This window comes from Dermacentor variabilis, chromosome 4 (assembly GCF_050947875.1).
Source record: "Dermacentor variabilis isolate Ectoservices chromosome 4, ASM5094787v1, whole genome shotgun sequence".
NCBI classification, from domain to species: Eukaryota; Metazoa; Arthropoda; class Arachnida; order Ixodida; family Ixodidae; genus Dermacentor; species Dermacentor variabilis.
Window position 1 is genome coordinate 81,927,171 of NC_134571.1, and position 17,361 is coordinate 81,944,531.

At 43.8% G+C, this 17,361-nt stretch overlaps 1 protein-coding gene across 2 annotated transcripts in view; it reads right to left on the reverse strand.

Annotated features, from left to right (window-relative positions):
- The window catches only part of crm (cramped chromatin regulator), a 64,734-nt gene that overhangs the window by 21,363 nt on the left and 26,010 nt on the right, over positions 1–17,361 (reverse strand). For both annotated transcript variants that reach the window (XM_075689572.1, XM_075689573.1), the window contains exons 12-13: positions 10,668–11,069; positions 5,195–5,411 (exon numbers count right to left, since the gene is read on the reverse strand). In XM_075689572.1, the coding sequence (XP_075545687.1) occupies positions 5,195–5,411; positions 10,668–11,069 (619 nt within the window). The remainder of the gene's footprint in view (positions 1–5,194; positions 5,412–10,667; positions 11,070–17,361) is intronic.

The following is a 17,361-nucleotide window of genomic DNA, read 5'->3' on the forward strand; positions in this document are numbered from 1 at the left end:
CGAACAAGCAACTGTCAGAACATCAGTGAATTTCATCACTGAGAGTTCTGATGATTTCAAGAGTGAAATAAAATCCTTGAAGCAAGAGCTGACTGAAATCAAAAGTCGGAACGCTGAACGCCGAGGAGAGAAGCAGAGGCTTGCAAAGCAGCTTAAGCAGACAATCATACAACTAGAAAAAAACTAAAGCAATACTCTAGAAAAAACAATGTTGAGATGAAAGGGGTACCCAAAACAGAAGCAGAATACCTGAACTAGATAATCACCAAGGTTGCCGCTTGCCTAAACTTGGACTTCACATGCGATGAGATCGATACCATACACAGAGGTCTGTCCATGACACACAGGTCTGTCAGCGGGTCTTTTGCCATTTTGTGTCCGAAGCCTTATAATTAGTCGGAAAGTTATTCCCCCCAATTTAGCTGGCGACAGCAAGTACCCTTACAAAGGCTGTCACCAGCCTAAAACAGTGCTTGCATGTAGGCTCCTTAAAAAAAGAAATGCAGAAAGATGTGAATATTCATCTCGAATAAAAAAAAACGAGAAAGAGAAAATGTCAGTAGTTTCGCCAAAGAACATTCATGGCAAGCAAAGAGACAACTACATGAAGTAAGGTTCGTAGTTTATCGGTGTCACGGGCACTCAGGCAAAGATCACTCAATGACCAAGAACACTCGTCGCAATGCAAGCGAACGCTTCGCACCGTGCCTCGGAAACTTGAGATTACGAGACGAACACTTGACGTGCAAGAACAAAATGTGCATGAAGGTACCAATCATCTCAGCTAGGCCTTTGCACTTGGTAAAAGTTGCCTCCAAGATACAGCACATGGCCCGCATATGAACAGCCATGCACAGCTAGAGCAAGGGTAGGGAAGAGGGCAGATAGGTGTGCGTCCCCTGCGCCCCTCCCTTCTCTAGTGCATGCTTGATCACGTTACTGCGTGCTCACCCCTTCCCCACCCCCCTTGCGCTGAAGAAATGTTCAGCTCCTGTGTTTCTCTGAGTGCTCCGAACTGCTGCGCGCCATGACCTCTGCAAGTTGTTATGCGACATATAGTGCAGCGCTGCATCTCGCATACTGTGTTCCGGCGCACGCGCTTCGATGCCGTTTTTGCCGCTCCATCTTTAAATGTGGAAGGACGTTTGCAAATAACTTTGTCCCCAGCCGACATTTTATAGTTCTTTTGCTAGCTTTAGCCAGCCATACAGGCTGGGTAAAGCTTGGTACTTGCTTGAAATAGCTGAAAACTTTGTTTAATCAGAGCCATGGTAAAAAATTACCTTGTTAAATCGCAAAAAAAAGAAGAAAGAAAGAAAGAAAGCACCGTTTTTAACGGAACTAAATGGGGAAATAGAAACTGCTCATTACATCACTGATTTTGTTAAATTGAGATTTGATTATATAAAAGAGCACCTATGTCTGGACAACAAACCTTGCTTAGAATTGGCAAGGCTACTCACTTAAGTCGCGAGCAGCAGTGGAAATTTACCTGGTTTTCAGATGGCAAGATCCTCATGCAAAAAGCTGAAAATTCTAGCTGCATGTAACTTGTGAAAAAGATCTTGCCAAGGTTGCCTAACGTGCTGATCAATCATACCTAATTTTTATCGCTTTAATGGAAACAATGGCTTACGTTATAACACAAGTTGGTCAGCACTGTCTCAATTGCAATTTCTCTGTTTTCCACTGTAACATACACAGTACAAATAAAAACTTATACCACTTAGTGACACTTCTCTCACAGCAGAGTCAATCATTCAGCGTAATAGCCATCACTGAAACTTGGTTAAAAATAAAATTGAAAATGTAATCATTCTGGGCTATGAGCCAATATCTAACCAATGCGACTCTAACTCACATGGAGGGGGAATTGCTCTTTTCATTAATAAAGATAGCTCATATGTGAGCTTGTCTTCACTATCGTGCGGTTCAAATGACATAGAGGGTTTGTTTGTAAAAATTGAGCGAAATGTAACCATAGGTGTTATCTACCAACTCCGAACTCCAGTCAGACTTCTTTTCCTGATAAACTTGAAAACATTTTGTTCACTTAAACTAAACACCACATTGCGCCCATGGTGATTGCCAGCGATTTCAATACAGATACTATGAACACAATTAATTATAAATAATTATAAATACACAAACCTACTAAATTCGTTTAATTGTGAAAATGCCATTACAATCCCAACACGTGTAACAAGTGCCTCAGTGACCTTACTCGACCATGCTATAGGCAATATAACACCATACGTAAGTGCAGCTGTTTATGAGCAACCTCTTTCTCATCACCAGCAAATTTTTGTCACCACACACAATTTGCCAAAACACGCGTGACCTAGAGTTACGAAACCAAGTAGGATAGATTACAAAGCATTGCATAACTATATTTTGCAAATTGACACTTATAAAATATACAACTAGGAAGTTGACATAGAATTCAGTAATTTAATAAACTTTCTTGTCTGTAATCGAGCATAGTTGAACATATATTAAACAGTATTAATATAAAAACCAGTATGTCCAAAGACGACTAATGAAATCCTTTTATTACTAAAGAAAAAGCTACCTGGTATCAAAAATGGAAAAAAGCATATGAATAATGAGTATTATTTAGGTCAGTTAAAATGGTACCAAATCAATCGGTGTCAATTATGAGAATAAGGAAAAAGGAATATTACTCCGGTCTCATCGAGCAAGCTAATGGAAATGCAAAGAAATTTTGGGAAATTGTAAAAGAAGTAGTAGGTGAATCCAGATCTCCGTGAGTTGTACCCGACGTCGTTAATGAACAGATAGCAAACAGCTTCAATACATATCTAACTAGCGTAGGTGCACATTTAGCATCTCAATTTGAAGAATGCACTCTACAAATGTACCTTTCTGATTTCACTCAAAACTCTTTTGTAGCTTATGATATTGAACTAGAAGATGTAATAACTATTGTTGCCAAGATGTTACTCAACAAGGCAGTTGGGCCAGATGGCATCATGACGCACATGATAAAAGAAAATGCTGACATCCTGGACCCTATATTATGCTGGATTTTCAATCACTCACTGTAAAAACCAATGTATCCTTCTTGCTGGAGATGGATTTGAATGCACATCGAATAATTAGATCAATTTCGGATAGCTACCGAGGCTCTAAAACAAAAATAAGGCAAATGTGGCACCAAAGTGAAACCAAAGTGCAGCATTGCTACAAACATCAGATATCAACTTGGCTTGATTTGAGGCTAAATGAATGCTTTTCCTTGTTTTTTCGTGTCTTGGTGGTGCCATTTTGCCACTTCGTTGTTGTTGGTGCGCTGCATCCTTGCATGCAGTTTTACTGAGGAACGTTGGATTTAGTGACAGCAAATTTATCAAACTTGATTGCTTGTGCTTTTCTACTGTGCATCCATGTCACTGTACTTTTCACTGATAGCAATGTCGGCAAAGCGGCCCAAGTACGAGGCCAAGGACTCAGCTACCAAAATGCAAATTTTGTGGGCCCTGAAGGATGTGCTCACACAACACATAGCCATGATGTGTACGATGCAAAAAGAAGTACCCTGTGCACATATGTAGAAAACGAAAAACAGATTCTTCAAGCATTTGAAAGCAAAAAGTTCTGTGCATCACGAAAGTGGCCGCACAGCAGCTCATTCAGAGATGGAAGAAGCCTTGCTTTGGTGGGTTGTCAACTCGCACAGTGCAAACCTGCCATTGAGTGAAGTCCTCATCATGGCGCAAGCCTAGAGGTTTGCACTGATGACACAAATTGATTCTTTCAAAGTGTCGGAAGGGCGGTGTGTACACTTGAGAGAGAGGCATGGTCTCATTTTCAAGACAGTATGTAGTGCAGGAGATGCTGTGAACAAGGACGTCAACAACAACTGTAGAAATGCTCAGCTGCTCGAGCACATTGCCACCTACGACCCAAATGATATATTAAATACTGATGAAATAGCACGGTTCCTCAGGGCTTAGCCACACAAAAGTGTGACAATGAAAGGAGATCCGTGCATCGGTGGAAAAAGACACAAGGAACGAGTGACCATACTTTTCGGCACGAATATGACAAGGAAAGAGTGCTTGCCGCTTCTCATCGTCGGTAATGCTCAAAAGCCATGGTGCTTCAAGAACATTGGTGAACTTCCAGTGGAATACCAACAGAAAGATGTGGATGGCGTTGGAAAATTTTCAAAGCTGGATGCAGATGTTTTTCTCTGTCACCCTTGCATCTCTGCACCTCTTCTTCTTACAAGTTGGAATATGTTTTTGCAAAAGTTAGACTGACAGTTTTCCACGAAAAACTGCAAGGTATTAATTGTGCTTGACAACTGCAGTGCACATATATTAGTGCCACCGAACAAAACATTGGCCCTCCAACTGATGGACAAGGGCTGGAACTCCTGTACAATAAAGACGGCAAACATTACAATGTGAGTCTTCAAAGCACATTTCACATTCTTTTATACATTTGGAAAAAACATCCTCATGCCCGTCATCACTGACTGTTTTAGACACAGTCGCAAAAGTGTTGCCAGATGACAATGCAGATGACTGCCAGAATTTTGGAGGTGTTCTGCCTGATGCAGTGACAGCTGACGATTACGTCGGTACTGATGATGCCGTTGCTATAGCCAATTGGCAAGGACAGCACATTGAGCGGCGAAGATTCTTAACATGAGAAGAGCAGGCTCAGCCCCCTCGCACTGTGAAAGAAGATGCAGGGGCCCTCATTGCGTTAGAATTTTGTTGGGACACTGCAGTAAGCATGCGAGCTGCTGAGCACCTAGAAGGACTTAGAAAAATAGTATCTGTGAGAACTGCTGCGAGAAAGCAGACAAGCATCCTTGATTACTTTGTGAAGGTATGTTGATGCAAGTAGTGCATCTTGTGTTTGTTCGTTCGATCATTTGGACATTAAGTTAATTAGGAAATTTTCTTCGGTCCCTAGAAATCTGAATTAACAAGCTTTAAGTGTATGAAGATTTTGTTCTACAAAAGCTTCACTTGTGCAGCCATGATTATATTATAGGCCAAGCCACATTTCACGCTGGACTGAACCACCCACATCTTGGTATTCCCACATTGGCGCACTGCCCATTAGAAAACTCGCACAGTCAGCAAATGCCAGGTTTTATCTCCAGGTAACATTACGAGAATCTCTACAACCTTTCAAACAGCCAAAGCATATTTACCTGCTGGGTGGATGAGCTTGACAATCCCCTTGCCTTGGGGCAGGGGATCTGATGCCAAGGGCTGCACCACAGCAGCCAGCGTGGCTTGGGTCGAAGGCAGCAGCTGCACCAGTGTGACAGGACGCCTGTCGGCACGGGGTAGCAGGGGCCGCTGGACCACCAAGGGCTTGCGCACCGCACGCAGGCGCATGCCTCGCCTGTGTCCGGGAATCAGTCGCTGTGGGAGCACAGCGCGCTTTTACATCAATTCATAGCATGGTCACCTCAGTATGCTGACATATCTCATGGTTAGCCTGAAACCACAAAGTCTCCGTTAAGTCTGTGTGCATCTTAATAGACTGGAGCACTCATGCACCAACCTGGGTGAATGGTTTCAGCTATGTTTTTTGCCTGCTACACCATTTAAACACTGCATGTCCAAAGCTTGGCAAGCAATTGGATTTAACAGAAACCACTCTACATTGCACAGTACATCGTTTCAAGCAAGAAAGCATCCTATAACAGCAACCTCTGTAGAAGTGGAAAAGGGAGCTCAAGTCACCAAAGAAAAGAACAGAGCACACTGTATATCACAAATCAGTTCTGCAAAAACCCGCAAGATGGTGGAGGTTTTATGAAAGGAAAAAAAATGTCATCCTCCTTGCGAGCTTCCAGAGAACTGATTTGCCATATTCACTGTCCCTGTGCTTCAAGTTGTCGGTTAATTCAGCCTCGCTGTGTGATATGCCAACCTTCTGGCTAGTTCAGTTGGTATAGCAACTACCCTGGAAATGCGCTGGTCCCAGGTTTTATACAAAGACCAGGACAAATATTTCTTTAGCTGCAAAGCTCTCTCTACGAGAAACCCGCATGGGTTTCCTTTGTGACTTTGTGCTACTCTCAGGTGGATGATTTTTTTTTCTGTTTCAGTCAATACTGTACCGAATGTGGAAGGAAGCGTCAAATACTTCTTTACTGCATCAACTTTCATCAAATTGCTATAGCACTTCAGTTCAGCCTGCCATCACGATTTCTCTCCTTTCTCATTGCAATGGAACAGTTTAGGGCCATCATCAACATGTTTTCTCACCTTCACTGAACTCTTCTCCACTCCTCATCGTTGCCAAGATCTGTCTCACAAGGTCCAAGTGCCATAATAAAATTGACTACCACCTCAATTAGTACTTCCTTTCCATTTTAACATTTGGTCCTCCAACGTACATTTCATTGGCAGTGCTAGCAAATACATTATGCAGCAGACAAGCTCATGGCTCAGCCTATGCACAGTAAGTCTTTAAGCGAATGAAAAATTCACAACTAAGCTTCCGAGTGAATTTCAGGGCTGTTCATTTTTTCAAAGAATAACGCTCATTTCGCGACTTCCTTTTTAGTCGCACCAGAATATATTTTCTTCCTTGCCCTTAAACTGCGCTATTTTTCCAACTTACTGCTCCTAATTTCAGTGGGTCGTACAGTTAAGCATCCATTTAACAAAGTTGTAAAAATCGGCACTCTACTTCATTAGACTGAAAATTTCTTACACTGAAGTACTGTACTTTCTTCTGTAAGTAGCACAGTGAAACCTGGTTATATCAAAGTCAGTAAAATTGCAAATTTGCTTCGTTACATGGAAATTTGACCTTTTACTCAAATAAGTACAGTCACTAATGGATTTTTTCTTACACAGAAGAGGCTGCAAAAATTTTTTTATTATCGAGTGATCGCAAAAAGCCAATTTGGCGAGACCCAACTGCTCAAGTAGTTGCACCGTGTTTTGCGAGCTGCCTCACGTGCTGGGCCTCAGTGCTGTCGACTAGCAGCCTGTGAGTGCGGCAGCTTCTGTGAGGGCCACACCTTTAACATATCTAAATTCAGACCCGTTTCTTTCAGAGGAGAAATGTCAAGGAAATTATCCATGCATTGGGCACACATCACCCTCTTTCTACAGTAGTGACAAGGTGCATAGAGGTGTAGCAGTGTCCTTCCTGGCTGTTTCTAGAATTAATAATTTGTCAGGAAGCTTGCAGGTCACATTGGCAACATCAAGAAACTCGTTTCCTAGTGCCACGTGGCTTGTACTGTCAAGCTTTACAAAGCAACGTCTGCCACTGCATGGGGTGTAAACCACGCACCAATGCTTTTTGCACTCCCAGAGAATGTCTGTGCAGTAATCTCTGGTCCTCACAATGCGGCCTGTAAAGTTTTCCGGTGTTATCAACTGCAACATTCACATTCACATTTCACATAAAAACATTAGTACAAGGCGTCTACCAAGTTGACATTTCCAAATTCCCTGAGTTTTCCAGGTTACCCCTGAGCTCCTTTGCAAAATTCCGTGAATGAGCCAGAACTTTGTTTTATGTCAAGACAGGCTGACAAAATGTTTCCTGATGCTGTCACTGTCTAGTAAGCATGTTGAAACAAAAAAAATGACTTAATCCAGTTTGAATAGTAAGGAGTAATATCTATTTTATTTAAAAAGAAAACAGAAGGAAGGTGTTAGTAAAATGCACAGCGAAAAAAATGGTAAAACCCATTCCAAATTGAATCGAACATTTTCAAATGCGAATGAACAGGAGATGCATACATAATTAAATATTTTTCAATATGAGCTATTTCTATCAACTCATAGCAAGCTCATTGGTATGAGGCTTGAACTTTGTCACAACTAAGATTCTCTCTCAGCAGCTGGGAAGTCAACCTCAACTGTCCTGACATACTCTCAGCCCGTACACAACATCTCAGTAATGGGTGTCACTGCTTTAAAGAGTTCATTTTGGTTTGTATGAGGGACACTTGCATCTCGACGTCAGCCAACACTTTGTTTTTTGATCTGAAGCTCCTTCAAAGAGGTGGCAGCATGCTTCCTTTCCCGTTAATTCCTCAGTGCGTCGGTCCTTTCTGTTCTCATCCTCCTTTTGCTACGCGTTCACCCCATGGATCATTTGAAGCATCCTTTGGTCAATTGTACAGTTAACGTCCGATTTTTCGGACTCGCTAGGGGCCGCAAAAACATCCGAAAAATCAGGAAGTCCGAAAAAAATGAATGCATGTCTTTAACTGCCCTTAAGGGCTAAAATTGCCACAGGCACATCCGAAAAGGCTCTTAAGGCCTGCCAGTACGCTTATTAGGCGTATCGGTGCTCGTACTGTGACAGGAGACGGGGGTGCACGCGTGTATAATTAAGGAATACGTACTGTGTCTCGTGACAATTGCCCCTTCCCACGCTTGTTATGCTTCACCGCGTAATACTGCTGTACAGAGGCGAAGCTAACTTTCGGAGACTGGAATTACGCAACACGTTGTGTTCTGCGAGCTTTGAAGCCAATCGCGAGGATTACAAAGGCGGAGTCGGTGCCATTTCTCACAGCGGCGGATTCTTTTAATGAAAAACACGGAACAGCACGGCAAGAAGCTTAATAGCGAACGTAGAAGCGGCTAGGCCTAACGTTGCCGTGGTGGTAGCTACGGCTGCCAGCGGATGTGTGCGCGAGAGTGCCGGTTCGAGGCGGCGAGATAATCAAAATGGTGACGGTGGTGGCTTTGATTCATAGAGTTTCTCACTATATTACCTATAGGGAAATCTGGCGCTGCTGCGCTGTGGTATGCATGGGAATGCCAGTATATTGTGACTTCAGATTGGCATCATTCTCAGAGAGCCAGGCAAGCACCATTACGTCTGTCGCAATGATTCATATTTTACTAAAACTGCACGTAAAAATCTGTTTTAGCTTTATTATGACACAAAACATGTTTTGTTTAACTATAGGAACTTGTTATTGCATGTACAATTATATTATATGTAAAAAGTATCAGCGGGCCGCTAAAGTTGGAGAATACCCCCCCCCCCCCCACGACAATATTCTCACTCACTTTAAAACAGTTTGTCGTCTGTTCTTGCTTTTCTTCCCTTCGTCAAGCATTGTAGGTGAGTAAAGATGCAATTTGTTTGAATAGAACCATTTTATGAAGATCTTACTTTAAGAACACATTTGTGTAGCCATATCCACGTTTCAGACGAAGCCTCTTACAACACCAGCCAACACATGCCTCGCAGACACATATACCATCATTCCCATGATGGCACAGCGTCCCTTAAGAAGCTCCCATAGACGGTGGCGCCAGATTTCCCTCTAGGTGTTATAGTGAGAAACTCTATGCTTTGATTAATGTCATTTCAGACCTGCAGTCAGGGCAATATACAGTGACTATATGGAGTATGTGGTGGTGCTGCAAAGCCGTGCGAATTATCGGGCATGTTCGAAAAATCGGGCGTCTGGAAAATTGGTTGTTAATTACTCTGGCAATACCTCGTGCCGATGACACGGCATCAATTACGATTCGTTGCGATTCCTCTGTTACTGGAGCCAGCATTAACACGGCTTTCATTACCTTTAAATAATGTTACAGCTAATTTTCCCTGATAGAAGCACAAATTCCCTGAGTTTACCCTGAGTATTTGCAGATTATTCAAGTTCCCTGAGACTTCCCGGTTTCCCCGGTTGGTAGACAACCTGTAGTAGTTTCTTCTTTCTTTCTTTTGTTTTTTCATCGCCCGTCCTTACACATGGCACTACACCCCAGTCCACATCTAAGGATGGCTTCACCTTTGAACAGTGCAGTATCGATGCGGTGCAGAGACAAATCGCCAGTTATAGAGATAAACTGGTCATCGCCGAATGCAGAATGTGCACAAACAACTATACCTAATTCAACCATTCGGTCTCTTGTACCTGCAACCTGGTTTCAATTTAATGCCGTGGTCTTCCTTTGCGGCAGTGAAAAAAGCTCTTTTTACATCGAAATCACAGATTAAAACTTCCTTATATTACAGCTATAAATATATGGTGCTCTACAGACATAACGTCATGAACAGTAAACAATCAGTGAAATCAAGGACTTGTTATATTTAAATTCGTTACATCAAAGTTTAAATATATACTAATTCTAAAGTTATGCACCAATGCCTGTCATATGGTGGTTTTTTGTTGTTGTTGCTTTTGTTTGCTTGACAAAAGCAATGAACCTCTTATGCACCTGAATGTAGTGGTGGCATAGAAGGGGCTAATAAAAGAAAATAATTAAGAGCAGCATGAGAAGGCAGCACATACAATGCTGTACCCTATATGAGAAAGCACATCAATCAGCACCATGTAGTGCTGCCTTTGCCACATGTCCCTGTCCCTGGCACTGGTATTGCACCATGGCAAACCAACAAATCCAATTAAATGTATTAGAAGCACGAGAGCTGTTTCGTGGTGTCCTATGCAGAATTCACAGAACCATTCCAGCATGACCGTCTTGAGAGCTGACCCCTCAAATCCACTTAGCTATTATGAAATAATGTGATTTTTTCTTATTCACTGTGCTTTATTAAATCACTCTTCCCAGTATTTCTTTTTTTTTCCAACGCTATTTCATCTTTGCATAGATTCAAAGTTCTGTACATGAAAGAGTTACTCAAGCTTGTAAAAATAGTCGTTGAGAACTCACATCCAGCTGCTCCTGATGCGTGATGTTTGTGGGCATGCCCGGTACCCCCGCCTGCTTGTGAGCTCGCGGTGCCATGCCCATGGGGACCACGAATACGTGCTGGTCAGTGCCAGAGGCTGTAGTGGCTGCCGACCCATCGGCAGCGTTTTCCAGCACCTGCGCCTGCTGCACCTGCTGCAACGTGGGCCGCTGGGCTGTGCGTGTTGATGGGCTACGGCCGATGGCGCGACTTGCTGCACTCTTGCCCGAGGGTGGGGTGCCTCCAGCATTGGCACGTGTTCCACTGGACCCACCACCACCGCCACTTTTACCCGAAGGAGGCGTGCCGCTAACAGCAGTGCCCCGCCCTCCTCCTGTTCCAGCGCTGCTACCACATCTGCCCGCAGGAGGCGACAGTGGGCCCTTGGGGAAAAGGACAATGTACACACCATGACCTTGGTAATCAAGCTAACGCAAATAGACTGCTGCAACACTTGGAAACAGCTGTTTGGATGAGCTGTCACGAGAGCGATTGACAAAAAACAGCCTGCCCGACTACCAAGCACTCTTACTGGCAAATCACAGACCCAGCAAAGCTCAGTGTGCTGTTGTGCAATATTGTGGCAGATGCTGATATGGCTACAGTAGATGGTTTCCCCACAGTGATGCATGTTTCCATTTTGTCATGGTTGGAGACACACAAGAGAGACGCTGTGTTTTCCTGACCCTTATGTGTATGCGTGAGTTGTGAGAGAAAAATCTGGGGATTGTTCCTAGGCGCTATGGAGAGCACACTTTGCTCCGTTAATCCTTAGTGGGCTGAACTGCATGACCGTAGATAAATACCCTGGAATAAGATCTCTTATTTGATCTTGTCATTCGTGGCATAGCAGACACAGTACTGTGCTCATGAATGGGAAGTAAGTAGTTCAAATCACATGTTTGACGTTTCTCTTTTTTATACCTGAATTATTATTTTATTTTCCCCTTTGACTTTCCCCGTAGTTCTTGTTTATATTTACGTCTCGCTGCTAGGCCTGACATGGAAAGTTCTTGCCAAGGGGAGTGAAGCGATGAGGCGGGGGTGGCTTAGGTAGATGTCGTTTTAGTGGCTGCAGACCTATAAATGACACGTTGTTACTGTGAGTTTCTTGAACATCATGTAGTTGTTGTTTACCTATGCTTTAACTCCAGGCCTGACATGGAGGGTTTCCTGTCAAGGGGAGCGAAGTGACCCTGCATGAAGCACGGGGCTTTAGCTACCGCAGACCTATGAATAATGACACGTTACTGCAAATTTGTTGTATGCTTCATCATTATGGACTCTGTATCGGATGTTGTGATCCCGTTTGGATGGAAGTTAAACGTGCGTTCTCGCATAATGCGCACTGCCATCAACTAGGGACAAATAGAGCAAAGTGTGCCCTCCTTCGTAGTACCTAGGTGCAGTCCCCATATTTTTTTCTCGCAGCTCACATATGCACACAAATGTCAGGCAAGGCGACACACCTCTCGCATGTCTGTACCCTTGACAAAGTGAAAACGCCCACAGTGGCAGCATCCAGCAAAATATATCCATAAATGTGTCATACAGAGATGCAAGTAAGAAAAAAAGAATGCACTAGAGCTTCTATGTACAGTTGTCCGCAAAATGCATGTGCCGAGCTCTTTGTATCACAAGTTAGTTTAGATATGAACAAAGTCTCAATCATTTTACTGCAACATAGTGGCAAGATGCCTTCATTTTAGAAAATGCTTTTGCAGGAGTAACATTTATTCTTGGTGCAAATGTAGTTTAAAAAGCACAGAACTTTTCTTCAGGATCAGTACCTGTGATTTTCAATGGCAAAATGGTCAAGTATAACCAAACAATGGCAACAACACTATTAACATGTGAAATATGAGGATGGCTCTAAAGAGGCCTAAAGATCAGAGACAGTGTAGGTGCATTAGGTGCATAAGGGGGACAACATATGTTATCCTTTTCTGTGCCAATGTTTGTTTTAGAAACCCACCAAAATTTCCTGAATCTTTCAACGGCTGATTCATTGTGGGCAGCTTTCATTATTGCAAAATCAGCAGTTCATTTGTTATTTTCTGCTGTCTTCTACTGTGAATTATTTTTTCATATTCACAAATTGCAGACAGAAATGGTCACAGAAACAGTCTGTATGAAGCGGAATGTTTCTTGGAGCAGAAGTCAAGCGTGTTTTTATTGTCCTCTATGCTATGTTTTATTGCTGGCACGGCATGGAAAGGAAAGCGAAGAGGCGCTGGTGGCAAAGTGTTTTTTGTGGAGCCGAGTCCATACTAGAGAGGTCGCCAGAAGCTCCAAACCTACCTCCCTATTATTAGTACTGAGTTAAAGTTCCAAACACAACTGCCTAAAGCTTTACTTTACTTTACTTCGTTTACTTGTGGTGAAGAAACATCCAAGAACATCACGATTCCAGCACTGAAAACATGGTGGTTATCGCTGCCGCTGCCTCCTCCACGCCGCCATATTTAAAACTCAGGAAAACAGGCTTTCGCTTTGCTTCTGCCAACTGAGCCCTCAAAAACTTTGTCATCTCTGAAGCTGGTGCCATTTAATAGCATAGCATTCGCATCAAATGATGGAACGATGACCACTCATCTATGGCACTCAGTAAATGAAACAAACTCCCTGGACGAGTGAAACTTGTCACAGGCATATTTTGGAGGAGACACCTGGAAGAGTGCGATTCGTCCTTGGCACAGGAAGGGCTAAAGTAAAAATTCCTTCATTTGTACAGTTGAATTTGGGTATAATAAACACAGATAAAACAAATTATCAGCTATAAGGAAGTAAATCTAAAATTTGGTTGGCCATAATTTATTTCATGGAGTGCATATTCTACTGCTATAATAAAGCATAAATTGCAAGACCCAAAAAAATATTGGTTAGAACTAAGCAAATACAGTTAAACCTCGATATACCAAAGTAGGTAAAATTGGCAATTTGCTTTGTTATATCGAAATTTGGTTGTGTTGAAATTGAACCTTTTATGCACATAACTTGTGGGGATGCGCGACCCTCATGCGTCCCCTGACACGTTTTCCCGCATAGCTCCCGTCTCCTGTGATCCGGCTTCGCCGCGGGGCCTGGTGCCTGTGGCGGTCGCTGTGGTTGAAGCGCAGTACGAGAGATGGCGCGAGTGTTGTGCTGCTAACGCCGCCTCACGGTGGGGTTACTTGGCCGCGGAAAAGGAAGGCTCTTCCTCTTTGGCTGTAGGTTGACGAATGCCGCGGACGTCCTGCGAACACCGCGGACGTCCCGCGCGTGCACCGATTCATGCTTCCGCGAGACCGTCTCGTGAAGCCTCGTGCGAACGCGCCAACCATTCGTGTGACCGTACACGCAAACGACCAGGCGTTGGGATCCAGCATGGGACGAACATATTCGCTCGCTATCCGGTAGCAGTGAAACGGACTTCCTAGATTTGTCGCGCGCCCATCGGCATGTTTTGGGGATAGCAACTTGGCTAGCAGGCATTCATCTATGAAAGGTGCAATAAATGCCCTTGTGATTGTTGGCATTACTGTGTTGCCGTTCCTTTGTCCCAGGAGCACGGATGAGAACCGCACAAAGTACAGTCGCAGATCAATTTTTCTTACAAGAAAAGGGGCTGTAGAATTTCCCTAATTATCGGGCAATAGAAAAAAGTAAATTTCAATGAGAAACAAGTTATTTTGATGTATTTGGGAGTCGGTGATGAATGATACGATTTCACGCCACATAGACGATATCTTCACATCAGCGGTACGAATTTAAGTGAAGCCAGCCATGCTTTCGTGTGCACTCCTGCCCCGCAGCTGACAGCATTGCCCACACTGGAATGATGCTATCATGAAAAGCACCAGCAGCAGGGAGTGAATGCTTCATCTGCCTCTCGTTCTGAGTCACCGAAACTCAAAATTACACAACCTCCAATACGAAACGTGCGGGAAGACAGCTAACAAGATGCCACGCCGTCTCGGCATGCCCACTCTTTCCACACACGGCAGATTACCTCTAAAGCAGGGTGCACAGCTGCATATGCACTCAGCCATGCTTACAGCCATGTGCAGCCACAGCCGAGACGAACGCCAGAAATCACAGCACTCGTGCAGCCACCATCTTTCTTGTCTCTCCCTCCACACTTTCACTCGCACCTGAAGCACGAAGTGCACGGGCCGCGATAGGATCTCATCGCACTTGGACTTTATAAAGAACATTTTGCAGCTCCACTTCGGCGGTTACTCTTGTTGTGCCGTGCACAAATTGAGAAGTGCGTTTGCAAGCAGACGCTTGTAATTCAATCATTTTGCCATTGACGTCCGCGGAAGATTCCATTTAGTGTCTTGGCTTTCCTCTGTGGTGGAAGCGAAACGTCAATTATATTAAATTTACGTACAAACACACCTTGTTATATTGAGGTTCTAAATGTTCTGTGGACCAAGAGGTTATGAAAAGTTAAATACTTCATTATATTGAGAATTTCATTATATTGAAGTTTTTTATATCGAGGTTTAACTGTATTTGTCCACTCCGTAGCTTAAAATATGCGTCCTGATTGAAAGAATTGTCAACTACACAGCAAGATCGACTTCAAACAGCACAATCTGGACTCACACACGTTTCCTCCAACACGCGGCTTTGCTGGTCCACAGTGAACAAGTTAGCCCACCAACCTTGTGTAATCCCACAGATGCATGTTAACAGTTAAATGAGTGCATTTGCAATTTATTATTGTTTGCATGCCATGTATTGGCAATGGGCACAGCAAGTTGCCCAATGGCCATCATAATCGACAAGAGACCCTCTGTTGGCCTGTGGAAGGCGTCATGCTTGTGTTTTCACACAGGTCCAATCACAACTTTTTTCCCTCGCCGGTACCAATGCTTATACATGAATACTGGACATTACGAAAGTATTTTTTGTTGAATGCAACTTCATTATAACAAGGTCCGACTGTAATTGCTTTCACAGAACTCTGCAGCCTTGTCAGATCCCTTTAGCATAAACTAGAAGGCCTGTCCTATTCTCACGCAACTGTTGCAGCTAGAACCTCAAATGGACAATGGGCAAAATACGGAACAAATTTTTTTTCAGTAATAAAAAGAAATAATTAAAACAGGAGCGATAACAAAAAATACTGGATATAGTCGAACATACTTATAACAATATTCAAGTGCCACGAAATTCCATTGTTATAACCAAGTTGCATGAAAAAATAAAAATAGGGGGATGACAGAACTGTTGTGAGAAAACTATAATGGCAGGCAGGCCAGTGTGCCTCCCTGCCACCTTCCTCCATCTGGCTGCAGATTGTGTTCACTCGTTTAACTGCTTCCTGGGTACTCCGATCGTGTGTAACAAGCTATGGCTGTCAGCGTTAAAGAATGGCACTGATATAACTGCAAAGAGGGGTCATGGGTGGCAAGTGACATGCGAGCACCGCCAAAGCATTGCTTTGATGGCCCCAAAAGGGGCCTTTCAAAAATTGTGAGAAGGCTGCCACGGCAGCCTGTCAGCTTGAGAAATCAAGAAGAAACGCTGAGGCGAGATCGCCACAAGCACCTCACCACGTACTTCTCACTGGCTTGCACGAGAAAACCCTATCACTGTCAGCCTTGCATGCTTTACGCGAAGCTTGCCAACATCCTTCTCCAAGGCATCCAGGTGCTCCATGTAGTGCAGCGGAAGGTTCCTCGCGAAAACGAAATCCCCGGAGGGACTGAATCCTCTGCCGGGCCTCCTGTGAGGACAACGTTGAGGTAGCCTGCCCTACCGTGTCATCACTGTCGTTGTGGCCGCTGCTATCCAATGCAAGCACGTTCGCGACAATTGCTTCATCAGTTAGAAGCACTTAGTTTCCAAATATATAGCGGTGCGCTTTTTTTTTAACCAGCAACGTCGTGCATTGCCGATGATCCGCAGGCGCATCAGCCATCTTCCGCTTCGGCGGCGAGTCAAACAAACTGTTGGTCAAATCAGGCTGAGAAACTGCGTGACCAGGAACGATTTCAATCCAGCCAACAAAGACGAATGCGAGCGATTAAGCTCTTTGCAGAACTGTGCTGAATGAGGAGCGAGCGGCAATCTGCGAGCAGCGCAGTTGGTGCGGTCTATTCGTGTTTTGATGGGTGAGGCGGCTTAGAGCTATGGGGACAGCCCATTTGTGTTTGGAGGGGTGGAAGGGCGACGGGAAAGAGGCACGCACAGATGGCTGGAAAATGAGTACGTGGCGACCATTGAAGCAGCGGTCCACCATGCAACGGCTCGAATTTCTCGTTTTCTCTTTGGCTTCTGTAACAACAACCTCACCTGAGCTGACCATCTACAATATTTTTTGCACATGCACCATATTTCAGTCGAATTTACAATATATACTGAGGGCAGTTTAGTCATACAATTAACACTGCTACCACAATTATGACCATGCTGGTGGTAGTTTTTCGTCCTAGCGAATATTCTCTGCACTCACTGCTTTAAGCGAATGAAGCTTTTGTACGGTATTCAGCTATCAGTATAACGGGGAACATGTAATATGCTATTTTTCTTTTTCAGGGATTTCGCATTTCACTACCTTTCAGCACAGACACCCAGCAGCCAGACTTCATCATTGTACCTAACTGGTAATACAGCATCAGGGCATTGTAGTAAGCAGGTTATTTCACCATTGAAAACATACAAAAGTTGACGGTGCAGCAG